A 27,585-nucleotide genomic window follows, 5' to 3' on the forward strand; every position below is an offset into this window, starting at 1 on the left:
AGACCTGAAAACGGTATACACGATATAGAACCCCAAGCTGAAACTCGGTACCAAATATCAAGCAGTTGAGATTTGGAGTTGCTGAGAAAAGTGATAAGAAGATTTTGTAAATCCACGCTATAGGTTTCGTAAATGCGTTCAGTCGGTAAACAGGAAGTCGACGTGCGACAGACCTGAAAACGGTATACACGGTATAGAACCCCAAGCTGAAGCTCGGTACCAAATATCAAGCAGTTGTGACTTGGAGTTGCTGAGAAAAGTGATACGAAGATTTTGTAAATCTACGCTATATATTTCGTAAATACATTCGGTCGGTAAACAGGAAGTTGATGAGCGACAGACCTGAAAACGGTATAGAACCCCAAGCTGAAGCTCGGTACCAAATATCAAGCAGTTGTGATTTGGAGTTGCTGAGAAAAGTGATACGAAGATTTTGTAAATCCACGCTATACGTTTCATAAATACGTTCAGTTGCTAAACAGGAAGTCGACGTGCGACAGACCTGAAAACGGTATACACGATATAGAACCCCAAGCTGAAGCTCGGTACCAAATATCAAGCAGTTGTGACTTGGAGTTGCTGAGAAAAGTGATACGAAGATTTTGTAAATCTACGCTATATATTTCGTAAATACATTCGGTTGGTAAACAGGAAGTTGATGAGCGACAGACCTGAAAACGGTATAGAACCCCAAGCTGAAGCTCGGTACCAAGTGGCTATGACTTGTGGTTGCTGAGAAAAAGGGTGATTCGGACAGATGGACGGAGGTAAACCAGTAGACCCCCCTCCTTTGGAGTGGGGGTATAATGACCCAAATACATAGTAGCCACCCTCATTTACACACACACAGAAAGAGAGCAGAAAAATCATGAAACTGAGCTCCACTCGGCTCAGGTATTAGAGAGATTAGTAGTTCGAGCCAGGAGAAAAGTAACAGAACGTGCACATTAATCTGCAGTAATACCAAAGCCGTCCTGGGAGCCAGAGCATGTAGGCAAAAACAGGGAGGCTGCAGCACCCTGGTTGGGCTGGAACCAGATCTGTACATCCTGAAGGGACCTGTGGGATGGAAACCAGGCAGAACACAGTCAACATTTTATAACTCAGTATGCAATTAATATTTGTGAATGCATGCTGAAGCCCTGGGTAGAACAGACTCATAAAAAAATTGCACAGAAAGTAAGCGCCCAAATCTAAATGGTATCATTTGCATGGCTTTCTGTCGAAATAAAGGCCAATCTAATCAGCTCACTTTGTATGCACACAGTAAAGCTTGATCTGGATTCCAGATTTCGACTCCAAAGGTCCCTGGCTTCCCTCTGTCGGAAAGAAAAATGGTTTTACTAATATAGCAGGTATAAAAATATCTGATGCGTTAAATAACATGGAAAGATTTTCTTTTGAGCCTGAAAAGAAATAATCCTTCATACAAAAAGCTTTTAAGCTAGCGAAGCATGACATAATTATAACTTCGCTGAATCCAGTTAACAGTTGCACTAACATTACGATAAAGTGAGAGGAAACAATGAAAAGAGAGAGAGTGTGAACCTGTGGTCATGCTTTCGCTCTCTTCGTCTGGAGGGAGGACTTCAGTGTGGCGCAAGCGAGCGTGACTGACATCCTGGACGCCAAAGCTCAGAACAGGGTGAGTGAGCAAGAACTCAGAGACTGCCATAAAGCTAGCATGGCCTTTCTCCTGATCTTGAAGGAGCTCCATCACATACAGGACCTGCACAACATACGCAGTCAGAGGGCCGATCGGTAGAGCAGGTCGTGCTTAAGTCTAGTCTAAATCTAATGTAAATTTAGTAGGAGCAATAACTGGCTGCTACTCAAACGCTAAAAACGCTCACATTCCTAGAATTAAAAACCCAAGACCAATTTTATCAGCATTTCACTTGTTTTTTTTGCATCATTTTGCTTTATCATTTTGTTATTTCAGTACAGGGATTCCAGGCTATTTGTCAGCTGCTGTGCACTGCAAAAAATAAAAATCTTAGGAAGTTTATTTGTCTATTTTCAAGTCAAAACATCTAGCCACCCTTATTATAAGACATAATTGCCCAACAAGCAAAACCTCATTTAGCTAGAAAGGCTAGTTTTTAGACAGTCCATCTTGAAAATCTCGTATGGACCCTTTTCACGTGACGTCACGACAAACGCGGCCGCCATTTTGGACGTGTACTACCAGTAGTTTACCACAGCCAGCATTGAGGAACGGCAGCAAAGAAAGTGTTTATTTTCAGCAAGACTTCCATCATGCCACTATATAGTTGTGCACCTGGATGTAGTAACCATCAACAAACAAGGCAAGGGTTATCATTTTATTGGATCCCGGTAGATGCTGACCGACGGAGAAGATGGATAGCGGCATACCAGCGCTTGTGCAGTGACCACTTTGTTGGAGGTAAGACGAATAAAATTAGCCAGAAAAGGCATTACATTGCTGTTAACATTCTGTGGCGGCGAGTGTGTAACCAAATAGGCTAAAATAACCCATTGTAACCTCTTTGTTCTCCTGTAGTAGCTATTCGCTAACGACATTAGCTAGCGTTGTGTTCCTTTGCTGTTGGTAGACTGTAGGACAGATCAGAGGCAGTGTTCTACAAACAGTGCTTAATTTGAGGGGGAGCAAGCCGGAGCGTGCTCCGGAACCTCGGGCGTTGGCTCCGGCAGCTATTTACACTGGATCCGGTGATCCGACACCTCTTTTGACTATGTAACAAAAACAAAAAAACAACAACAAATAATTAAATTTAAAAAATGCAAGGAGAAATTCCAGCGTTATGGACGTGACACTTGAACTCAAAATGGCAACAAATGACCCAGTGCATGTTTTATTGTCTCCCAGTATTTAAACAGGTGTTGCATATTTTAAGGCTGTACCATACTGGAGAAGTGATAGAACAAGAACAATTCCCATAGTACATCTAGGGCATGCCAGAAAATGCCAATAAAAGATGCGTTATGGATGTGACAGAAAAAGTATCACTTTTCTTGGGTGACTGTACATTTTTATCAAACTCTGTGAAATTGTAAACCTAATGTCGAAATGGAGATATCCATTTGATAGAGGGGTCCAAGGTGAATATTAAAAAATCTTTGTTTAAAATATTTTGCATTTCATGCAGAGTTTCGGAAGGAAAAGTCAGCGTTATGGATGTGACGAAATTCCGTTATGGATGTGACGCGTCTGAAATAGACATGGCATATGTTTAGAAAATCAGCAATTTAACCACCATAACCCTTTGAAAAACTCTCTAAATATCAGCTAAAACTATCAAAGTTCTTAAATAATATTTAGGATGGCTATTGTTTTGCTGTTTTGTGGATTTTAGCATACATTTCTGTGGCTTGTGGCAATAATATAGAATTGTACATGATCAAAGTTGATTTTAGCTTGGGGTTTACATTATAAGAAAGAAAGACTGACAGTGACATATTAGGTTGGTTACAAATTGGTTCAACTTATTCACATCTGTAAAATACAGGCCTAGGTGATATCTCTGGGAGTGGTTTTGATGTATTACATGTTGCTTTATTTTTGCATGGTGAGGTTGACATTTACATGGAATTGCCCCAAGTTTATTTAGTGTTAATGTCTGATTTTGATATCTGTCTTGTTGGTGATTTCTCTCATGAAACGACATCCACAAAATATCTGCAGATGAACTTAATTTGCAGTGTTATTACAAAACATGCCCAGAAGCGCAGCGCTGCGCCCCCCTCCCCTCTCCTCTCCTCTTTTTTCCCCACTCCGGAGCCGCTCATCCTCTGCGCTCCGGGACCTCCCACTTTACAAATTAAGCACTGCCTACAAATTAAGCACTGCCTACAAATAAGTGTTCAAAATAAGAGGAACATGTATTTGTCTCTTAAATCCAGGCCGTTCCCTGTAATCTGTAACAACGGTTGGAGAAAGTAATGGCAAATAGTGAGTGCACAAACCATAGAAGGTAAACTGTACACAGCGCCAGGGCAGTGCGATGGTATGTCTACTTTTAGATTGTGTTAGCTTATCAATGAACACACTCGTCACTCGACGAGTTTCGCGTCTTTACGACGGATACTTAAATGTGTGTTAGGTATTATTGTTGCAGTCTAAGCAGCCATTGTAGCAGCTAGATGAGCGAGAACCGAAAGGGTCTGTGCCATAAACTGTTATTTCTGTACGGCGTTGCTAATGTGTCGTTACTGTTATTTCTCCCTCTGCTCGCCCTGGAAATGCCCTACGTCGCTGGATAGCGAAGGTGTTTTCTGCATCTCGCTCCTTTTTCTTGTATGTTCTCCGTTTGTCGCCTTCCTCGCATTCAAACCAATTCGAGCCGAAGTCCGCTACATGTCCAAAATGGTGGTCGCGTTTACGAAGGTCACGTGACTGAAAAGGGTCTAAAGACCCCTTCGCAGTAAACGTCATTCATACGTAAGCGGAAATTGCGCGCGCAGCCTGGACCCAAAAAAGACTCAGAAATGCCTAGTTGTTGTGTTTTTGGGTGTCAGAATCGTAGCAGTGATGGGGTTAAAATGTTCAGAATTCCAGCAGGATCTCACTCATTCCAAAAAAAAATCGCCGACGTCTATGACTACAAGCCATTAAACGTGTAGACTGGGATGAAAGCACCATCAAAAATGCGCGGGTTTGCAGCGCCCACTTCATCATAGGTAAGATCAGGCTATTTATTAAATCTTTCTTTTTTTTTTATTCTTTCTAGTCTTCGTTTATTGATGTAGCAAAATACTTTGGTAGCGTTTGTCTGATTAGCTGGGTCATAGTTACACAATGTAATGAATATTGTTAGCATGTTAACTTAGCTTTGCATGCAGTTTTGTTTGTAGGAGAGGTCTCGCTTGACTCAAGCAGTCCAGATTTTGTGTCATCATTATTTGTGTATGCCGAAAATCACAATTTTAAAGCAAGGATGGAAAGGTAAAATTGTGTGCACTCACTCTAAATGCCAACTTGCGTTGACTGCTCTAACCTACAGTAGCTCCCGCCCCGTTCAGCTTCATTTCTGCTCTCTGCCTCTCGCTTTTTACGCAGCTCTGATTTCTCTTAGCTGCACTCTTTACACTATCATTCCTTTCATGCCATTACCTCCTGCAAATTGCTGTTTAGTGTTGGGATTTGCTGTTGTAGCTAAAGCCACATTGCCATCACATCACTGGCATAATTTGATTAAAACAAAATGAATATGAATGTCCCATTGTTAATCAAGTTGTACATGCCCGCACATAACAATCATATGCGTCTAAAGACTTGTAGGCACGAAGTTTTTCGTGGGTGTACACTGAAGTCTGGTCAATAAGGTACGAGTATATATCTGGCCATTGTATACCAGGGAACTTACTAACATCGTCCGTCCACTCTTTAATTAAATACGGATCCGGTAGGCGATGTCCACTTGTTAGAGTTAACTTATTTATGTAGCATTCTCGATCTTGTAACGACAATTGTTTTGCATAATCTGACAGCTCATAATGCCGGTCTATGGGCAGCGCCATTGCTTCTGGGTCCAGGCTGCGCGCGCATCCTGGCAACGGTCGGTTTGTTTACAAACATGCGAAGGGGTCTATAGACAAAATGTCTTGAAAAGGTCTTATTTGGAGCACCTTTGAAAATAAAACAAGTTTTTTTTAAAAACAAGTAAGTACATTTTGGACATTTGTCAAATGCGGTTCATCTTGTTTCAAGAAAAAAAGTATGCTTGTTTTGGGAATAAATGTACTTTACTGAAATCTTTGAATCTTGCATTATATTCAACTCCACCTTACAGATCCGAAGTTTACTGCGACTGTTTTCTCAGTCATTCAGAGTGAGGTCCTTCTAGATGCTGTACAGACTCTAGACCAGACAAGTGCCTTCAAAAAGGCTATGAGTGAGTGGAGGGCGTTTTAGTGAGGTCTTTTTGGAATGCTGTAAGTTCAGTGTTTTTTTTCCTTGTGCGCATTCTGGCTGCCGCTTCTCACCGGAGCTCTTATTTTATTTCTTTTTCTATTTTTTTTTTTCCTGTGTGTTTGGTGTTTGAGTGTTTTGTCCGCCGGTTGTGGTGTAGCTCCGGACCCAGTTTGGGGCGTCGGTTCCCTCCAGGCCTTGGTTCACTGTGGGCGATGCCTGCACGCCCAGCTGTGGACTGCAGTGAGCTCGTTGCTCAATTTACATCGTGGTTGTCCAGCGCTCTGTGCTTTAACGCTTGGCGTGATGTTCCGAGCGATGTTGCTCGGTGGCGTCGCGGCGGCTGTGCAGGCGGTTTGGGACACACCAGCGCTCTGCGTGGCGGAGCTTCTCTGCTCGCTGTGTGGATCCACGGCGTGGTGTTCGAGCGATGTTGCTGACGGCGTCACGGCAGCGGTGCTGGAGATGTGGGACTTGTTTTCGTGCGCCTTTTGGTGGGACTGTGGCTGCTACACCACGGGAATTACATCCTGACCCCTACTTGGTGGACTTTTTACTTATTATATTTTTATTTATTTTTTTTTCTTTTCTTGTCTATAATTGTAAAGCGTCCTTGGGTTTTTTGAAAGGCGCTATATAAATTTAACTTGGTTTGTTTTTTTGTGCCTGATCTTGTAAACCCCTCGTACACATGAATAGTCAGTGCCCCCATAGACTTTGGGGTGTCGTGGCTCAGGTGGCTAAGGCACCATACCATAAATCCGGGGACCCGGGTTCGATTCCGACCCGAGGTCATTTCCCGATCCCTCCCCGTCTCTCTCTCCTGCTTGTTTCCTGTCTCTACACTGTCCTATCCAATAAAGGTGGAAAAAAAAAAAAAAGCGCGTAGACTTTTTTTTTGGGTGCCTGAGGTCCTGGGGAAGTGGAATCTTAAGAGATGTTTTAATGTTTGAATGTTGAAATGGGGAAAAAATAAAAAATAAACTTGTTGCAATGCTACACGTGTCGTCAACTTGATTCAAGATAGTCTCTGGTCTCATATCTAGAGTATTTTACTAATTACAGATCACAAAAGGAGAATCTTTTAAGCTAGCAATGCTTAGTTGTAGAATTTAACAATCCTAATATTAGTATATTTAACTTAAATTCAGTTTTTACTGCTAAGACTTTGTCATGAATTTAAGTGAAATACCCTTAAAATGAAATAAATAAAAATGACTTGAATGGCTAAATGTAAGAGGTACGATCTTGTTATAAGAACTATTTTGAGTTAATCAGATCTCGCATAATAAGTTCCCCAATCTTATTTTGGAATTATTTCATCTAAAAGCAGGTTAGATTTTTCATCTTGCTTTAAGAAATCTTGCCAAATCAAATTTGACGAGTTCCATTGGCAGATTTATTTTTTTTCACCTGATTCAAGCAAATATGCTTTGTTTTAATCTTTTATTTCTTATTTTTGAAAGGCCATTTTTTGCAGTGTGTTAACACAAGTCTTTTTGCAGAAGTGCGTGAATAATGGATAAGGACAAGGTCAGACCTTTCTCTGCACATCTGTTAAGATGAGGCACTCGGCAGACAGGTCCAGACTGGCTTTCAGACTGGGTAGGACATTCGAGTTTGCCGGGTCCGGACTAAACCTGTAAGGCAACATAACGGAGCTAGGTGAGAATATTCATGACGTCTGTGCACAAGTCTTGCATTTTATAACAAACGTGTTTTGAAGCATTTTAGGTCTTGTACAAAAACAAAAAAAAGGATTTGGACAGCAATAGGACGAGCAAATATCTTAAAGTGCCATTCCACCATTGGATGTATTCTTTGGCATAAAATACAATATATTTTATGACAACATGACTAGACAGAGAAATCTTTTAGCTTCAAAATGATATATCAAAACATAATTTTTTGACAACGACAAGTATATTAATTTTGCGACCAAAGTCACCTACCCTTTTAATTTCTGCGCGGTAGTGAAACGTGATGTCATCGGCAGGTTCCCCTTCTTGTGTACCACGTCATGTGTGACGTGGCACAGATTATCAGCAATGGCGGACAGAACGCGATTTCCACTTGTCGATTGCTGTGCCGATATTCACCATTGACCGTCTCCTTTGGGCATCACTTGCTATTTTCCTTCGCTTCTTTTCCGAAGCTGACAATCGCGTTCTATCCGCCATTGCTGATAATCTGTGCCACGTCACACGTGACGTGGTACACAAGAAGGGGAACCTGCCGATGACATCACGTTTCACTACCGCGCGGAAATTAAAAGGGTAGGTGACTTTGGTCGCAAAATTAATATACTTGTCGTTGTCAAAAAATTATGTTTGATATATCATTTTGAAGCTAAAAGATTTCTCTGTCTAGTCATGTTGTCATAAAATATATTGTATTTTATGCCACAAAAATACATCCAATGGTGGAATGGCACTTTAACCCTTCCTGATCCAAATGAGATCAATACGTTTTGATTTGAAGATGGGTATATTAGATCAAACACTCGGGTTAAAGGAAAAGAACGCACTTGATCGTCTGTAGACAGGTCCACGAGACCGTGCACCACATCTTCAGCTCCTGGTTCTGATCTGCTCCTGTGATTAAGAATCGCCAGAAAGGCACTCTACGGGGCACAAGAGAGAACAAATTAGCAACTACAAAACGCAAACCGGAGGATCTCGGACCTTAATCTCAATCGTAATCCCTGCTTCCGCGTTCAAAATAATTTGCAGTAGCAGGTTTTATTCAGGATTTGCAGGTCCTGCTTGTGAAAGGACCGTATGGTTACTCACTCCGGGTCCTGCCTCTTATGGTTGTCACAGAAAAGGAGGCAGGAGAGAGGCCTTCCGTTATGTGGCTGCCACTCATGAAGACATCTGCAGGTCAAAACAGTTTATTTGAAAAATCGCAAGAGACTGAAGTACAGACTGATCCTTTAGAATGGCAGAAGACATCCACGATACCCAAACAATCCTTACACAAGCAACATGAAAAAACAAGGAGCACAATATCCCCTAGTGGCAACTAGGCCATAACTCTGGTCAAATGCGACCGAATTGAACAAAATTACAACATGCGTATTAATATAACAACAAAGCATTCTGACAAGTTTCGTGAAATTCCTCCAAAAATTGAGAGAGCAGTTGATTTCAGAAGGCGAGTACCCTTCCCGGAACGGACATTGCCATGACATAATCCCTCTTCGGACCCTTCAGCCAGTGGGAGATAATAAAAATTGTAAGGAAAGTTGATTTCAGAAAGCAAGCACACCTTGATGAAATTGCCAAAGTACAAGTTTGTTAATAATTAAAAAGGGCATAACTGGCCAAATTAAACGAAATTTCAATATGCGTATACACTACCATTCAAAAGTTTGGGGTCACCCAGACAATTTTGTGTTTTCCATGAAAAGTCACACTTTTATTTACCACCATAAGTTGTAAAATGAATAGAAAATATAGTCAAGACATTTTTCTGGCCATTTTGAGCATTTAATCGACCCCACAAATGTGATGCTCCAGAAACTCAATCTGCTCAAAGGAAGGTCAGTTTTATAGCTTCTCTAAAGAGCTCAACTGTTTTCAGCTGTGCTAACATGATTGTACAAGGGTTTTCTAATCATCCATTAGCCTTCTGAGGCAATGAGCAAACACATTGTACCATCAGAACACTGGAGTGAGAGTTGCTGGAAATGGGCGTTTATACACCTATGGAGATATTGCACCAAAAACCAGACATTTGCAGCTAGAATAGTCATTTACCACATTAGCAATGTATAGAGTGGATTTCTGATTAGTTTAAAGTGATCTTCATTGAAAAGAACAGTGCTTTTCTTTCAAAAATAAGAAAATTTCAAAGTGACCCCAAACTTTTGAACGGTAGTGTATGTGTCATATAACAAGGCCTTTTGCCAAGTCTGGTGAAATTCCTCCACAAACTGTGTCAAAGTTATTTAAATCAAGGGTCAAAACTCTAGAAAGATTTTTCACCAACAAAATTAAATCACAATATGCGTATTAGCGTCACATAAGGCCTTTTGCCAAGCTTCGAGAAATTTGTCCAAAAATTGTGAGAGGAGTTGATGTCAGAAGGCGAGCACACCTTCATGAAGCTGTGAAAGTACAATCAAGGGCCGTAACTCTAGTAAAATGTGACCCAATTTAATTAAATTACAGGATGCGTAGTACAGACATATAACAAGGCCTTTTGCCAAGTTTGGTGAAATTCCTCCACAAATTGAGAGAGGAGTTGATTCCAGAAGGGAAGGGGGGGGAAAAAAAAAAAACCTCATGAAATTGTCAAATTATAAATTTTGTTAATCAAGCGCTGTAACTCCGGTAAAATGTGACTGAACTGAACAAAATTGCAATATGCGTACGACTGACATATAACAAAGAATCCTGCCAAGTTTCATGAAATTCCTCCAAAAATTGTGAGAGGAGTTGATTTCAGAAGGCGAGTACCCTTCGCGGGACGGATGGATATCGCCACGACATAATCCCCCTTTCGGCCAGCAGAGGATTTTATTTATAAATAAATAAATAAATAAATAAATAAAGCCCTACAAGCAACGGAAAAAACAAATAAAGCCATTCCTGATTTAAAGACGGACAACACCAGCACTACTACCAACACCACAATTAACTAATTAAAACAATATGTCTGCCAAGAAAAACATCAGTGTGCTCAAAGAGGTATTATGCATACCTTGGTTGGTCCTGTCCTTCAATGTAGATCTGCCAGAATTTGACATAGCCGTCGTGACTGGCTGTGGCGAGGACGGTGCCATCTGGAGACAGAGCTCCCTCGCTGATACGCTGTACAAAAGCAGAGCAAGAACAGCATTGTTCTGACATGCATGTTAAAATTCTTATGAAATACAGTCAAAGTGTAAAAAAAAAAAAAGTTTGTGAACCCCTTGGAATTTTCTATATTTACGTCGAAAACATGGTCATATCTTCATGCAAGTCACAATAATGAACAAAGACAGTCTCCGATCACTAAAAGACACACAGATTTTCAAAGAATGTTTGACCATCTCATTATCTGTAGCCACTTTATCCTGTTCTACAGGGTCGCAGGCAAGCTGGAGCCTATCCCAGCTGACCACGGGCGAAAGGCGAGGTACACCCTGGACAAGTCGCCAGGTCATCACAGGGCTGACACATAGACACAGACAACCATTCACACTCACATTCACACCTACCGTCAATTTAGAGTCACCAGTTAACCTAACCTGCATGTCTTTGGACTGTGGGGGAAACCGGAGCACCCGGAGGAAACCCACGCGGACACGGGGAGAACATGCAAACTCCATACAGAAAGGCCTTCGCTGGCCCCGGGGCTCGAACCCGGACCTTCTTGCTGTGAGGCGACAGCGCTAACCACTACACCACCGTGCCGCCCCATGTTTGACCATATTGAATAAAATCATTCAAACTGTGAAACTGAAGGTTGGAAAAAGCAAGCGAACCCTCAGCTCATGACTTTTTAAAAAGCTCATTGCAGTCAGAATTTAGCACGCCCGGGTTCCATTTCATGAAACGAGTTCAAAGGTGTGGCCTAGAATTACTTTGATTGATAAGAACCCCTGAAAAGTTTGAGTTTGAACTTTTGACAAGAAGCGTATCCAGATGGGAATCATGCCTCGCACAAATGAGCTATCTGAAGACCCAAGATCAAGAATTGTTACCTTGCATAAGGCTGGAAAGGGTTACAAAGTCATCTCAAAGATCAGTCGACCGTCAGGCAAGTTGTCTATAAATGGAGACGATTAGGTATCGTGGCTACTCTGCCTAGAAATGGGCGCCCCGCCAAGATGACCCCAATAGCACAACACAAAATCATTAATGAGGTAAAGAAGAACTCTAGAGTGACTGCGAAAGACTTGAAGAAGTCATTAGAACCAGCTAACATTTCTGTTCATGACTCAACAATACGCAAAACGCTGAACAAGAAAGGAGTCCATGGCAGGACACCAAGAAGGAAGCCACTGCTGTCAAAAAAAAAAAAAAAAAAAAAAAAAAAGAGAACATTGCTGCACACCTGAATTTTGCAAACGCGCACTTGGACACTCCACAATGGTACTGGGAAAATGTTTTGTGGAGTGATGAAACCAAAATTGAACTATTTGGGAGGAACAAGCCGAACTCCATTTGGCGTAAAAAGGGCACTGCGGATCAACATCGAAACATCATCCCGACAGTAAAGTATGGTGGAGGGAACATCATGATCTGGGCCTGGACAGCTTGCCATCATTGAGGGGGAAAAGAATTCCCAAATTTATCAACAAATTCTCCAGGATAATGTGAGGGTGTCTGTCCGTCAACTGAAGCTCAGAAGAGGCTGGGTGATGCAACAGGACAAGGACCCCAAACATCGCAGCAAATCCACAGCACAATGGTTTCAGAAGAACAAAATCCACCTTTTGGAACGGCCTAGTCAGAGCCCAGATCTCAATCCTACTGAGATGCTGTGGAATGACTTGAAGACAGTCACACACACAAGACAACCCAAGAATATCGAAGAGTGAAGGCAGTTCTGCAGGGAAGAACGGGCTAAAACTCCCCCTGTACGATGTGCAGGTCTGATCCGCAGTTACAGGAAGCGCCTGGTTGAGGTCACTGCTGCCAAAGGAGGGTCAACCAGTTATTAAATCCGAAGGTTCACTTACTTTTTCCACCACGACTGTGAACGTTGAATGCATTTGTCATGAAAAAGTAGAATTGTGTGTGTTATTGGCTTAAAGGGGTACCAAACATAACATATGCCGCTTTTCCACTACCAACGCGGCTGAGCCGTGCCGTGCCGAGTCGAGCTGAGTGGGGCTGTTGGAGTTGCATTTCGACTACAACCGCGCTGAACCGTGCTGGCTGGAAGTGGGTGGACACATTGGGTGGAATTAGCGAAAGTGGGTGGACGTCACGTGATGTCGTTAAGCAGCGCAAACAGTGACATCAGTGACAGTGGCGGAACAAGTCAGAGCCGGGCCGGGGGCGGGGCAAATGACTGGGCCCTTTATTAAAGCTTATCATAACATCATTTTAGGCTACAAAAACGAAGTCCTTCAAACGAACATGTAACTCAGAAACAAAAAACATTAGGATACTGTACATGGCTCATAATAAAACATCAATAGCCTATACTGCGCACATTATTTGAAGGGCATACGAATGAGCGCTCAGAGGTTGCAACGGTGACAGGAAGAGTCAGAAATAAAAGGAGGGCGGTGCAAACCTCACTGAATGCACTGTGTTTACCAATTTCAACACTACGGGGTGCAACTATGTTATTTTGTACATTAAGTCCTTCAAACGAACATGTAACTCAAACAAAAAAACATTCGGCGACATACTGTACATGGCTCATAATAAAACATCAATAGCCTACTGCGCGCATTATTTGAAGGGCATACGACGAGCCTTGCGCTCCGCGAACTCGTCCACGATGCTCTGTATGTCACTGTACTAGGCTACAAAAACGAAGTCCTTCAAACGAACATGTAACTCAGAAACAAAAAACATTAGGATACTGTACATGGCTCATAATAAAACATCAATAGCCTACTGCGCACATTATTTGAAGGGCATACGAATGAGCGCTCAGAGGTTGCAACGGTGACAGGAAGAGCCATGTACAGTATCCTAGTGGTCTTTTAAGCGGTAGTCTCACGACCCGAATAGTAAACAATAAACATGGAGGACATGGAGTCGTTAGTGTTGCTGGTCTTGGTGCTGTGGCTTGTTGTCACCGACAACGCGGACAGATACTGGCAAAAGCGTATAGATGAGGCGAGGCGCATAAGGCTTCAGAAATTCTCGTAATTCGTAATTATTCTCCTTCCGGGTTTGCGGTGTTTACAGATCCCAGCGTGCTCGCGGGGCGTGTGTGGGCATGTGAGGACACTCCTCCTCACCAATCAGTGCACAGGGGAGTGTCTGCTCACGCCCCCAACCTCACTCGGCACGGCTTGGCTCGCTTCAGCCCCACTCCAAAACGGTGCGAGTTTTAGGGGCTAAGCAGGGCTGAAGCGAGCTGAGTCGTGCTGGTTTTTGGTAGTCGAAACGCGAGCCGTGTCGGGCTGAAGTGAGCTGAAGCGAGCTGAAGTGAGCTGAAAAAGGGTAGTGGAAAAGGGCCAATACAGTTGCTGATGTGACAAAGTAACGTATTCTTAAGTATTCTATCAAATTTATATACTAGAAAACAACGAAATATCTTGGTAATTGTAAATATAATACTTTATACGCTAAACCGCACAAGAGTCGCCATTTTTAAAAGACCGTGACGTCAGCGCTACCCACTGCACTAGCAGAACTCTCCGAAATAGAGAGAAGCGTGTAATCATGGCGTCGGGTGCATCAAGTGAAAGCGACAGCTCTGTCGAATCATACGAAGAGATCCCGCAAGACACACTGCAAGCAGGCTATGGCTTAGAAGGGTACCAGTTTGAACCTAGGAGAGGTACTATGTGGTGGAAGTTCATTATGTCTAACTATTAAAGCTATTTTAAGTTCGTTTCTGAAGACAAGGAGTTTTTAAGATGTTACCTTGTTGACAGTTTCGGCGAGAATCTTCCGCCTTCTTCAAAACAGTCACCAGATGTCGAGTGGTGACGTGCCTAATAGCCCGGTCACACCGCCCGAACTTTGCTGGAGCGTTCCTGGAGCGGTGAAAAAAATTCATCACCGCTCGTAACCGTTCACCACCGTTTAACAAAAGTTGGCCCCCGTTAAAGCAACGCCGTATACGCTCGGCCACCGCTGATGTTTCTCGAGGGGCCCTCCTACCGCTCCGAAAGTTTTGAGCTGCACAAAATATTGCGAGCGGTGAGGAGGGGGCAATTTTCCGCCCCGGCAAAGTTCACCCCCGCTCCACCGACGCCCAGTCAAAGTTTGGCACCGCTAGACGCAAGTTCGTGGACGCTTGGGTCCGCTAGGCCAACGCAGAAATCTTGAACACTGGACCACCGCTGCTTCGCCAGCGTTGCCCGGGCGGCGATTAAACGTTGCACAAACTTCAGTGGAGCGGTTGTAAGCGTTTTACGAGCGGACACGGGGTTGCTGGAACGGTGTCGGGCGTTGAAGCAGCTATCCATGGCGGCGATGAACTTTGGTTTGGCGTTGGTACAGAGGTGTCGGAGCGGGACCAGAATTTGGCTATAAATACGGGGAGAAATGGACCAGGAGCTCATTTGGAATCGAGCTGCCGTTGAGTTCAGACCTCATCTATATCGAATTTGCTCAAAGTTACAGTAAAACTGTATCACCATGGATGCTGAAAGACTTGCTATGATTGGTGCTAAACCAACTTTATACCCCCGCCGAGCCAAAGCCCGCATGCACAGAACGCCGCTATACCAACGCTCGCGTCACCGCTAAACCAACGCTCGCTACCGCTAAACCAACGCTAAAGCAACGCCGGCTTCAGCGGTGCACCGCTAAGCCAATGCCCGTGTTTTCGATTTTTTTCCCATTTTGTGCGCGGTGACGAGCGTTGTCGAAATTCGCCCCCCCCTCCCTACCGTTCAAGGAACGCTCCAGCAAAGTTCAGGCGGTGTGACCGGGCCATTATCAGCTGATGTTACGCTACGGAGGCGTGAACGTCCCGCCCAATTTGACAGGTAGTTCACGCCTCCTGCTGTCAGGTCGCTCCCCCAGGACACATCTGGTGACTGTTTTGAAGAAGGCGGAAGATTCTCGCCGAAACTGTCAACAAGGTAACATCTTAAAAAATCCTTGTCTTAAGAAACGAACTTAAAATAGCTAGGAGAGGTACTCTCGACTCCGGTGATAAAATAAGAGAAGAAAGCTCGGATGATGGCGAGGATGAGACTGATGCTGACCATGGGCATGGTGAGCGTGGGGCAGAGCGTCTGCGTGCAGGTGACACGGTGTGGTGCTCGTGCGGAAAATGTAACGTGGAGTTGCTCACGAGTCCAGCAGAATTTATTTGCTGCAATGAGATAGGCGCCACCCGTGGACTTGCGAAATCGTCGCAAGAGGCAGAAACGGGTATTTCACACGTGCCATTCCCAACCTCAATGAGCCAACACAACTGGGCACATACATACGTCATGAGTGTTACGCAGAGAAAATGAATGTGCATTCTGATTGGATAAAATTAATATCATGGCGGGCTGTTCAAACTGCGGAAATAGTTTGCTCGAGCTACTTTCAAGACACTATAACTTTCCAACCTTAGAACAAAAAGCTTTTGTAAGTCTTGAATAAGGTTCGTTAATGTGTGTTTTATTGTTATATTTACTCTATATATTGCCCTCTGTTCCCCTTTAAAAACTCATTGTATACCTGTGACTTGGATGAAGATCAGATCACTTATCAACTCATGCAGAAAACCAGATAATTCCAAAGGGGTTGCGTACTTTTTACTTTGACTGTAGCTGCAATTTGATTTTGCACGTTGATGCGTTACTTAGGGCGGCACGGTGGTGTAGTGGTTAGCGCTGTCGCCTCACAGCAAGAAGGTCCGGGTTCGAGCCCCGTGGCCGGCGAGGGCCTTTCTGTGTGGAGTTTGCATGTTCTCCCCGTGTCCGCGTGGGTTTCCTCCGGGTGCTCCGGTTTCCCCCACAGTCCAAAGACATGCAGGTTAGGTTAACTGGTGACTCTAAATTGACCGTAGGTGTGAGTGTGAGTGTGAATGGTTGTCTGTGTCTATGTGTCAGCCCTGTGATGACCTGGCGACTTGTCCAGGGTGTACCCCGCCTTTCACCCGTAGTCAGCTGGGATAGGCTCCAGCTTGCCTGCGACCCTGTAGAAGGATAAAGCGGCTAGAGATAATGAGATGAGACGCGTTACTTTTTGAAACAGCAAGTCGGCATGATCGAGTATTAGGCTACGTTCACACTGCAGGCTGAAGTGACTCAAATCCGATCTTTTCGCCCATATGTGACCTGTAGCCGATCTTTTATTGACAATATGAACGACACAGATCCGATTTTTTCAAATCCGACCCAGGCCGTTTGGATATGTGGTCCTAATTCCGATTCCTATCCGCTCTTTTCATATGCGACTTCAGTCTGAACCGCCAGGTCGCATTCATCCGACTTACACGTCATCAACAAGCCACAAACGTCACTATTCTGCGCTGAAGTAGGCGGCGGGTCTCTCAAAAAAAAGTTACAACAACATGGCGCATAATCACGGGCGCAGATAGAGGGTGGGACTCGTCCCACCCAGATTTAAATTCACCTCGCTCGGTCCCCCCCACTTATAGGGAGGAAAAAACGTCTATGCTGTCTTTCTTTGCATAAGGCAAACCTCACGGAAAAATCAAAAGACTAATTACCATTCGGTTTATTGAGGTGCACAGCAGTACATACATAGTTGCAACAACTCACATAAAACAAAAGACTGATATTCGGTTGGTTGAGCTGCGCAGACTGCACAGGTTGCGAGCTCGAGCTTGGTTGCTATGGTTACTAACAACAAGTTTGACAGGCATATCGGGGTTGGGGTTGGTTTGCTGGCAGCTTTGTCCCCCCCAGTTTTTTGTCCCTCCCAGTTCAAAAAACGTATCTGCGCCCCTGCGCATGACATCAATGCGAGGGACGCTTCGGGCTGTGAAGGTTCTGAATCTTCTCAATGGAAGGACGCAGAGGTTAGGGAGCTGATTTCCATTTGGGGGGGATGCAGCTATTCAAGCTAGATTGGATGGGTCATACCGCAACCGGGCGGTTTTACTTCCGTAAACACTGGCCATGCTCACTGCGTGTGACGTCGTCGTATCCTGCAATGCGCATGCGGAACACTTTTAGGTCGCTTTTCGTTCATACTGAGGATCACATACAAGTCGCATATATTTGTTAATGTGAACGACCTCACAAAAAAATCGGATTTCACAAAAAAATCGGAATTGAGCATTAAGCCTTGCAGTGTGAACGTAGCGTTAGAGGGCTTGATTGAGTCACACAACAGTCAATAGCATTTGCGAGACACTACACCTCCTGCTGAATGGAGAAATTTCCACGTTCAAGCAGCGAGAGAGAGAAAACAGAGTTTCAGGAGAGCCTTAAAACTGTGGAGGAGTTCTCACCAGTGTCTTCACCCATGCCTACTGACTAACATTTGCATTTTGGTGTTACACCACACACATTTATGCCAAAATCAGCCGTCAGTGGTGATGCCCCAGAAGTGACAAACTAAACAATTAAAATGCAAATATTCCCCCAATTTTTTTTTCTGTATTTTATTACACACAATCATATTGATGGCAATAACATTAAGACAGAGACGAATACAAAAACTCTGAAACACCAACTCTGATTTCAGGAACACGAAGGTTTTCTGGTCCTTGCAACATGGTTTGACGGCTCTAAAGCATTCGCCACAAAAATGGCTGTTTGATGATTAATATCGAAATAAACCAGGAAGACAACAATGAGAATAAACCCCCCTCTAAAATGGCTGGTTGGCATGCTGTCACATGTCACCGTGTCCCTCATTTTGATGGAATTCCCATAACTATTTTATTGGAGCAGTTCTGGTCATCAAGTTGGCAATTAAAAAAAAGTTTTAAAAAAGGGTGATTCAATTGTTTGCCCCATGACCAAAGTGCCACGGGAAGAGCAATTACAAACAAGTTTCCACGGGAAGGCTGGCATTTGCAAGGAATTATCGAACCCTAACCAATCATGAAAACGATCGTATTAAAGTGCATATCACGGGTAAATTCAGGAGCAAGATCAATGTAATTATTCTATTTTATATTAAATTTTGGTCAAATATCTAACATTTTGCGCAATTTTTTTACCTTGCGCAATACCAGAATAATTCAGTTGAAATCGAGTCATTTGAGGCGCACTGGTCCGCCTCTGAAAAAAACTTGGCATTTGGATTTCCCAGCAAACACCGATTTTCATGACGTCGCGTGCGGGACGCCTCCCTCTGAATCCTACGTCAGCGCTGGTTTGTTTATGAGAAAACGACCTGGTGGTTTTCTGCAAATTTCTTCAACGTTATCACGTAATTATTAAAATGGTTAACAGATGTATCGTAGGAGGGTGTAGCAACACCAATCTTGATGGGATTAGTACTCATCGTTTCCCAAAAGACCGGACAATGAGAGAGAAATGGGAGCGCTTGGTCTACACAGGCTGTGCACTGAAACCGTGCAAAGCTCGCGCAGCCTGCTGGCGCTTCCGCAGGTGACGTCACGAATCTGGCTCCAGACTCCCTTTGGATTTTTCCAGACGCGTTTTGTGATTTTATTTTTTCTGCTGTAGACAGATGGCCTTGTGCAAAATTACCCTTCTGGATGAGTGTGTAAAGGGACATACTTTCAAATTAAAAAAAAAAAAGAAATTGGTCCAGAACATGCCCTTTAAACTATTCAAAGTGTTTACTTCACCCTGCTTTGAGGTTCCTGCTTGGTTTTTCACATTTTAAGCAAAAATTAGGAAACTTTGCTTTGTTTGTGGTTTAATGAGGGTTCTACGCTGTTTGTTTTCGGATTCATGCCTCACTATGCTTATCCTGAGCCCTGCTGCTGATATTAACCAATAACCTCCTGGGTGGATCCAGATCACAGTCATCTCAAATGAGCTCGTGTATTCATTGCTCATGGCGCTAATTTGCACAATCATTGTTCTGTAAGAAGATATTAACATTGTTATTAACAGCATAAATATCATCATGAATATTTTATGCAACTGGCTAAGTTACTTGTAGGACCTACTTCATTCCTTTTTTTTTTTTTTTGCTGCTAATTGCATTCATCTTCTCTGAAGCACTTTAAATTCAGTCATCGTTCTTTTCATTTAATCAGCCAGTAAAACCCAATTAGTCTCTTGCAGTGTTCTGTTAAATGCCGAGGAAGTCACACACACCAGTAGACCTGTCACAATTCCAAAATTGGGTCAGACAATTATTTTTTAACAAACAAATGGCACAGGAATAGTTTTAAGCATTAACAATTAATCTAATATAGTAATTTTTACGATTAAAGTGATTCATATAGGTAGCGGTCTGAGTGAATGACCTTGAGATCTGTAACGTCACAGCAGGAAGTCTATCGGTCTCATCGCCATTTCCGCTATACTAAAACACAGAGCTGACTGCAACTCCGATCCTCCATTTTGAGCTAATTTATCGCCATGCCATGTAGATGTGTTGCTGGCGGGTGCAGCAACACTACAGAAGGTGGATTTACGTTGCATTCATGGCCCAAGAATGTTTAAACTGCAAAGATTTGGACGCGTTTTGCGAGACGTTCACGGGCACATTGGGCGCCTACGAAGTGGTCTCTCCTCTGCTCTGCACGTTTTACTGAAGACTCGTACGAGACCTCTGATCTGTTGAGGAGCGTTAGCTATAAGCCTGTATTGAAAAAGGGTGCAGTACCAACAATTAAAGAAAACTACAAGAAAAGTATTTATTTTATATTTATTTTTAAAAGGAAATTGAGCCAAAAGTTGTTGGTAGAACCCGGGATGGAACAGCACATGACATATCGCTCAGGCAGTGACCTCCCAGCAGTTGTTGCTAAAACCAGTGACGTCGACCCAGGTTTTAGTAACTGCCTGAGCCGAGCAGTAATGGCGGAGTACTCTGTATGGAGAAAATGGAGAATGAGTGAAGCAGCCGTCTGATTTCTAAACTGGATATTGCTGCCATCTCGCCCTTACGTGGAAGAAGCGAATGAACGGAGAACTGAACGAACAACTGAAAGTCAGATTGTTTCAAAACAATCAGCCACAAGGTCGGCCTTCAAGAAGCGAGAACACAGATGGGTAAGATACGACTCTCATTTGGATACAAAACACGTTGTTTCCCTGCATTTGGATTAATCCATGTAACTTGTATTGTGTTTTTAAGTTAGCGGTATAAGATTTAATTTGCTTCAGAATGTGATTGTCTCAGTTCATCTGATTATTTAATTAGCCTTTTACGTTTTATCAGTGAAAATGCATGCATGTACATGTATGTTGCATAAGTTATGACACCCATCCTGTTTTAATGAGAGTCAACCCACAATCAATGAAGTCAAATCAGTCTTAGTTGAGCAAGTCGGTAACGGGATTTCTTACTTTCACCATAAATTTTTATTTATATGACTTTGGTCGAGAGCTGTCAAATGCCTCGGCCTCAAAACCGGTTCCCGCTGTGACATCACGTACTCAGGACTGGCTGGCTCAGCGGGGCAGCTCGAATGCCAACTTTGCAGAAGACTTTAACTCTCAAATATTTTTTTTTATTCCCATTTATGCAGCATACAAGAGTCAAGGATGGAGATACTATCCACTCAGAAATTTAAAAATAAAAGGTTCCGCGCATCTCCTTTAAAGCTTCTGCTAAAGCACTTCAAATGAAGAGGAATTTCACCCTTCAGCAAGAAACGACCTGAAATACACCTCCAAATTCAAAAAGGAACAGCTTCGCCAAAACGAGATCGAGGTTTTGGAATAGCCTAGCCAGAGGCCGGATCTATACTGGTGCTTGAAAGTTTGTGATCTCTTTAGAATTTTCAATATTTCTGCCAAAACACACGAGTCATTCAACCAAAGAATGATTAAAAAAAAAAGAATAAAATTCATCTTTTGGAATGGGCTGATATTTCATACAATAAAAATGTTGTACGAGCAGTTCACGTGAGGAAACCTACCAACATCCCAGAGCTGAAGATGTTCAGAACAGAGGAACGGGCTAAAAAGCCGACGTGCAGGACTGATCGAGTTACCAGAAATGCTGAGTTGCAGTGACTGCTGCACAAAAGGGTCACAACACAGATACTGAAAACAAAGGTTCACATACTTTTGCCACTCAGTGGATCATTTTCTTTAAGGAATAAATGTCCAAGCATAATATTTTTGCCTGATTTGGTTCTCTAGCTTCTTTTAGGACTAAAATCTGATGTTTTTAAGTCATGTTTATCCATCCATTATCCATAACCGCTTATCCTGTGCAGGGTCGCAGGCAAGCTGGAGCCTATCCCAGCTGACTACGGGCGAAAGGCGGGGTACACGCTGGACAAGTCGCCAGGTCATCACAGGGCTGACACATAGACACAGACAACCATTCACACTCACATTCACACCTACGGTCAATTTAGAGTCACCAGTTAACCTAACCTGCATGTCTTTGGACTGTGGGGGAAACCGGAGCACCCGGAGGAAACCCACGTGGACACGGGGAGAACATGCAAACTCCGCACAGAAAGGCCCTCAACGGCTGCTGGGCTCAAACCCAAAACCCTCTTGCTGTGAGGCAACAGTGCTAACCACTACGCCACCATGCCACCTAGTCATTTTTTTTTTGGGGTGGGGAGATGATTCTCAAGGGTGCACAAACATTCCAGCACAACCGTAAATCTAATTGAAAAGCCATGGTGTGACCTGAAGAGGGCTTGGCATGGGAGATACCGAGCCAATCCAATAGTCAGAATGGCAAAATATTGACAAGATGTAGCAAACTGACTCTCACCCAAAAAGACTGAATGTCATGATAAAAGCTGCTTCGATGACATTAGTTACTATAAACAGTTTATCATACATTTTTCTCCCCAAAAAGATTCTTACTCTTTCACTTCAATTTATATGCTGCAATTTCATAATAAAGACAGACAAAGGTTTCGGACATGATTTGTCTCCCTCCGTCCCAAAACCTCACCGTATTAACCGGGTGTATAAACTTTATATGCATGTAGAAATTTTGACCCTTTGCCGATTTCAGAAAAACAAAAATAAGAGACTCTTGCACTGAATTCCTGTCTTTTTCCTATTAGAGATGAATGTTGTACAATGATTCTGCTGTAGATGAAGTTCAAAGAAAGCCTCCAAAGGCCAATATTACCATGACGTTCATGTCTATGATGAGTGTATGCAAACTTCTGACCTCAACTGCAAGATTGCGAAAACTAACCTCGAAAAACTCGGATGAGCTCAAATAATTGGAACTGGCTAATTATGCAAGAACAGTGACAGATCTACAGAGCAGTTTGCTTGAGCCACATGCCACTCAGTCGGAGGAAAGAAATTCAGTTCAGTTGGTCGGGTTCAATGCCCGAACTGATGATCACATCATCAGTTTTTCTTTGGCTAATCAGACACAAGGTACGCCACCACTCTTGCCGGAGCAGTTGGGGATTAGGTGCCTTGCTCAAGGGCACTTAAGTCAATCCTGCTAGTCTGGGGAATCAAACCAGCAACCTTTTGGTCCCAAAGCTGTTTCTCTAACCATTAGGCCATGACTAAGGAGGAAAGAAATAAAGGAAAGGGAGGGGGGAAAGAGAGGGAGGAAAGAAAGGAAAGGAAGAAAGAAAGAGGGAGGGAGGGAAGAAAGGAGAGGGAGGGAAAGAAAGAAAGGAAAGAGGGGGAGGGAAAGAAAGAAAGGAAAGAGAGGGAGGGAAAGAAAGAAAGGAAAGAAAAGGATGGAAGAAAGGAAAGGGAGGGAGGAAAGAGGAGGGAAAGGGAGGGAGGAAAGAAAGGAAAAGGAGGGAGGAGAGGAGGGAAAAGGAGGGAGGAAAGAAAGGAAAAGGAGGGAGGAGAGGAGGGAAAGGGAGGGAGGAAAGAAAGGAAAAGGAGGGAGGAGAGGAGGGAAAGGGAGGGAGGAAAGAAAGGAAAAGGAGGGAGGAGAGGAGGGAAAGGGAGGGAGGAAAGAAAGGAAAAGGAGGGAGGAGAGGAGGGAAAGGGAGGGAGGAAAGAAAGGAAAAGGAGGGAGGAGAGGAGGGAAAGGGAGGGAGGAAAGAAAGGAAAAGGAGGGAGGAGAGGAGGGAAAGGGAGGGAGGAAAGAAAGGAAAGGAAGAAAGAAAGAGGGAGGGAGGGAGGGAGGGAGGGAGGGAGGGAGGGAAGAAAGGAAAGAGAGGGAGGGAAGAAAGAAAGGAAAGAGAGGGAGGGAAAGAAAGAAAGGGATGGAAGAAAGGAAAGGGAGGGAGGGAAAGAAAAAGCACGGCATGGCAGCAACATCCTTTACTGTTAAAAACGAGTCATCAGGAGATGACCAATCCCCCAGGCCCCCACTTGAAACCCCACTCCAAATTTTCCTAAGTCGAACTGGTTGCCATGGAAATACGGGGGGGGATTAAAATCACAGAAATCCCAAAAGGCACAACTCCTCTCGCCACTTAACCGTGAAGTTTCATGAAAAAAAAAAAAAAATCCTAATAGTAATAATAAAATGCTTACAGACAGACAGACTGACCTATAGCTCCCCCCCCCCCCCCCCCCGCATTAGATGCCAGGGGGATTTAAAAAAGGGGGCGGCGGCACTGTCGTTAAAACATCTGCCGGCGCAGGTGTGGAACTGGGAGCATTTAGTTCAAGCTGAACGCAAACAAACATCCTCATGGATAACTGGAAAGAAATCGTCATGCACAGATAAAGCAGCTAATACCCCCACCCCAATTTTTTTTTTTTGAAGACTCTGCATAGTTCACATTTTCAGGTGGGAATTAATCCTTGATGGAGATATCGGTTTGGCATGCCTGCAACTTGTTTTGACTGGTTTCAGTGAAATCCTTGAAACTTATCTTGGCCTGCACGGTGCTCTCCATTTTTCAGAAGGCTACCCCGCTCGGTAACTTTCCATCGCCCGTTCACGCTCCGCCAACTCTGCTTCCTAGGTTATGTTTTGCTCCTCGATGTGGATGGATACTCAGGTTTGTCCTTCAATAAACTGAGAAACCTCTCTGAGCTGCTGTGTGTCAGTGATGGTTGTGAGGCAGAAGCCTTACACATTTCTACATCCCTCAGTTTATATACATCAATTCAACTTTCTCCAGTCCAGACAAATCAAACTCTATCGCTCCGGAAGAATAACGTCCCCGAGTGCGTATTGGGAATTCTGGAATTCCAGCATCAGGTAGCTGATATGTGATACAAGCAGAACACTAGTGAGTGGATTATGACTTACCGCCGTGTGCCCTTTAATGGTGATGAAGCCCTCTTTAATCTCTGTGGCCTCCACAGGCCATGTGGTGTTGCTAGAGCGCAGGATGTCAAGGTCCCAAACCTCAGCCTACAAGCAGAGGAGAAAAGAGGACGGAGACGGTTTAATCAAGAGGCAGTGCAAAAACAGAAAGCATGAATTTGAGATTAAAATTAATAAAAACGGGTGCGAGGCCCACTCTATCTTCATGTAGCAATGCCAGCGTCTGGCAGCTGTCCTCTGGGTTCTCCTCATTGTCCTCGGGAATGAAGGGGCACCAGATAAGCCTGCGGCTGGAGTTCAGCGGCGTGTCTTCGGGTCTCCGGATATGAACAACCACTTCATCTCTAAGAGACACGGTTAAGGGGCAACAGGACTTTTCATGACACACACACACACACACACTCCTGATATTGTGCCATTACTGCTGTACATGGCCTATAATTTTAGAGCTGGCTGCCGCTTCTACGTCTTCTGCGAAAGGCGAAGTCAACATGTTTTCCTCTACTACAGCTCGTTTATTTAGTCTATGCTTCAGATGGACATAAATAATGACCGCTGCTAGAGGAAGATACTGTATTTTGCTGTTGTCGCTGGTGAGCTGCCAGATGAACATGTTGCCGGCTTCATCCACGCAGCCCAGGAGGGTGGAGTCAAGATGGGCGAAGGCCAGGTCTGTGACGGCACCGGTGAAACCCTTCAGCAGCGTGCGCTCTGTCGAGCCCAACCGCAGGACCCGGATCATATAGTGATTATTGGCACCTAGTAACGCACAAGTGAAGTTTGAGTCCAAAAAAAAAAAAAAATCAGCATGCTGGAGGCAAAATAACAAAAGCCCAGGTCAGATACGAGGAAAAAAAAAAAAAAAAAAACCTCGGTTGATAAATTACACTGGATTTAAGTAGGAAAATGATCCCTTCCTCAACGCCATTGAATATTTTAACGATATTACATACCATAGATGATCCGATCCCCAAATTCTTTGCAATACTTCGGAGACTCCGCCTCTCCGGGATGCTCTTTTTACACCCAATCAGATTACTGACCTGCTGCCAATTAACCTAATTAGCGGCAAGATGTTCCCTAGGTGTGTGTTGTTTTTTTTTTTAAAGCATTATAAAACTTTTTCAGTCGTTTGTTGCCCCGTCCCAACTTTTATGAAGTGGCTTTAAAATTTAGAGAGAGATTTAAAAAGAAAAAAAAAAAAAACCACACAATTTACAGTTTTAATCAATACAGTTTCAGAATTTGATATCTTGGCTTCGTACCATTTTCAGTGAAACACGGGGTTTCCATGATTTGCAAATCATCGCATTCGGTTTTTATTTCATTTAAAAATTTTTTGAAACGGGGTTGACAAAAAATTTTTTTACTACTATAATACCCAATTACTGATCAATATGACTCGTACTATATATTGCCTGGGAATATAAAAAAAATTAAAAATATAAATTTTACATATTTAACAGTTATTCCACAAAATCAAGTTGCTCATGAGCGGATAGCTGATGAGGCGCATAGCGCCAAGTCGGCTAGAAGCCATATACGACAGAATTGAGTGGACTGGACTAACTTTTTTTTTTTTTTAAATACTTGACAAAGTGATGCATCTGACTTGATACGTGCCGCCATTTCATTTTTCTCTACTCACAGTATACAAGCTGATATCCTAGTAGTAGAGTAGCCAATCAGAATGCACGACTGCTCATATCCAGTGAATGTGGACAATTTTTTTTTTTTATATAAAATTTTATAGAAACAAACATCTCATATGACAATTCTGCAGTAGTACCAAATATTTATGCATATTTAGTTCATGAAACAGAATGTGAGTGCATATATGTAATACAATACACACAGTTCTGTTTGGACATAAATATTTGGTACGAATGCAGAAGACGGGTCAGATATTACACAGTGGCGTGAGGATATGAAGTTTATTTTCGAGTGGTGAATATATTCATGAGTGAGCGACGCGAACAAGTGAAAATATTTAACATGAGAAGATAAACGTCTCTCTCTGCGTCACTGTGTAATGTTCTTTATATTATATAGACACATCCCCCCCCCAAAAAAAAGGCAAAAGAATTTTACTTTTGAAACGGTTCGCCATTTTGACAACACGCGTCTAGTCAGCAAGAAAACACTGGGAGGGACATCAGTGTGAAATATTGGGAATTATGAGACATACAGGACACATTTTTGATGGAATAAAAACTTTTTTTTCGCGGTCTGGTTTCCATCAAATCGTGCGCTCTGATTGGCTGGCGAGCGGTCCGCAACCCTACGACACGGACCTTTGGCGACTCGCACGTTCACAACAAACATGGTAGCAATTTTTTGCCAACATTTATTTTCGGATTTCTCAGTATAATAGCATTAATTTCACAGCAAAAGCGAGTTTTACTACCCTGAGGAGGCGAAATAAGAGAAAACATTTCAGGAGAAAGCCGAAAACCTGTAACTGTTGCTAACGCCGAGCAAAAACATGGCTGAATCCTGAATGACTCAATTTTGTATAAATAGGGGACTACATAGGCGGCAAAACGTAGTTTTTTTCCTGCCATGGAAGTGCACTTGTATACCGAGGAGGAAGCAATCTGCATTCCAGCCATGAATGAGGATTCAAAATGGCGGCTCGCCATTTCAGGCGCTCTTGTTTTCTATTAGAATTTGGTAAAGAAAAAAATAAAAACATTATTTACCAACTTAAGGTCGGTCCGTATGGTGAAATACCGTGACCTCGGCCTTGAATACTGACCTCGGACAGTATTTTCAAGACCTCGGTCACGGTATTTCACGATACAGACCTCC

The 27,585-nt window shown here is 43.3% G+C and overlaps 1 protein-coding gene across 1 annotated transcript in view; it reads right to left on the reverse strand.

The window, feature by feature from the left end:
• The window catches only part of edc4 (enhancer of mRNA decapping 4), a 99,171-nt gene that overhangs the window by 51,451 nt on the left and 20,135 nt on the right, over nt 1–27,585 (reverse strand). Inside the window, exons 5-14 of the mRNA XM_060923937.1 lie at nt 25,347–25,533; nt 24,971–25,118; nt 24,757–24,861; nt 10,601–10,710; nt 8,686–8,769; nt 8,421–8,516; nt 7,434–7,533; nt 1,549–1,729; nt 1,253–1,319; nt 965–1,059 (exon numbers count right to left, since the gene is read on the reverse strand). Of these exons, the coding sequence (XP_060779920.1) occupies nt 965–1,059; nt 1,253–1,319; nt 1,549–1,729; nt 7,434–7,533; nt 8,421–8,516; nt 8,686–8,769; nt 10,601–10,710; nt 24,757–24,861; nt 24,971–25,118; nt 25,347–25,533 (1,173 nt within the window). The remainder of the gene's footprint in view (nt 1–964; nt 1,060–1,252; nt 1,320–1,548; nt 1,730–7,433; nt 7,534–8,420; nt 8,517–8,685; nt 8,770–10,600; nt 10,711–24,756; nt 24,862–24,970; nt 25,119–25,346; nt 25,534–27,585) is intronic.

Source organism: Neoarius graeffei, chromosome 6, assembly GCF_027579695.1.
Source record: "Neoarius graeffei isolate fNeoGra1 chromosome 6, fNeoGra1.pri, whole genome shotgun sequence".
NCBI lineage: Eukaryota > Metazoa > Chordata > Actinopteri > Siluriformes > Ariidae > Neoarius > Neoarius graeffei.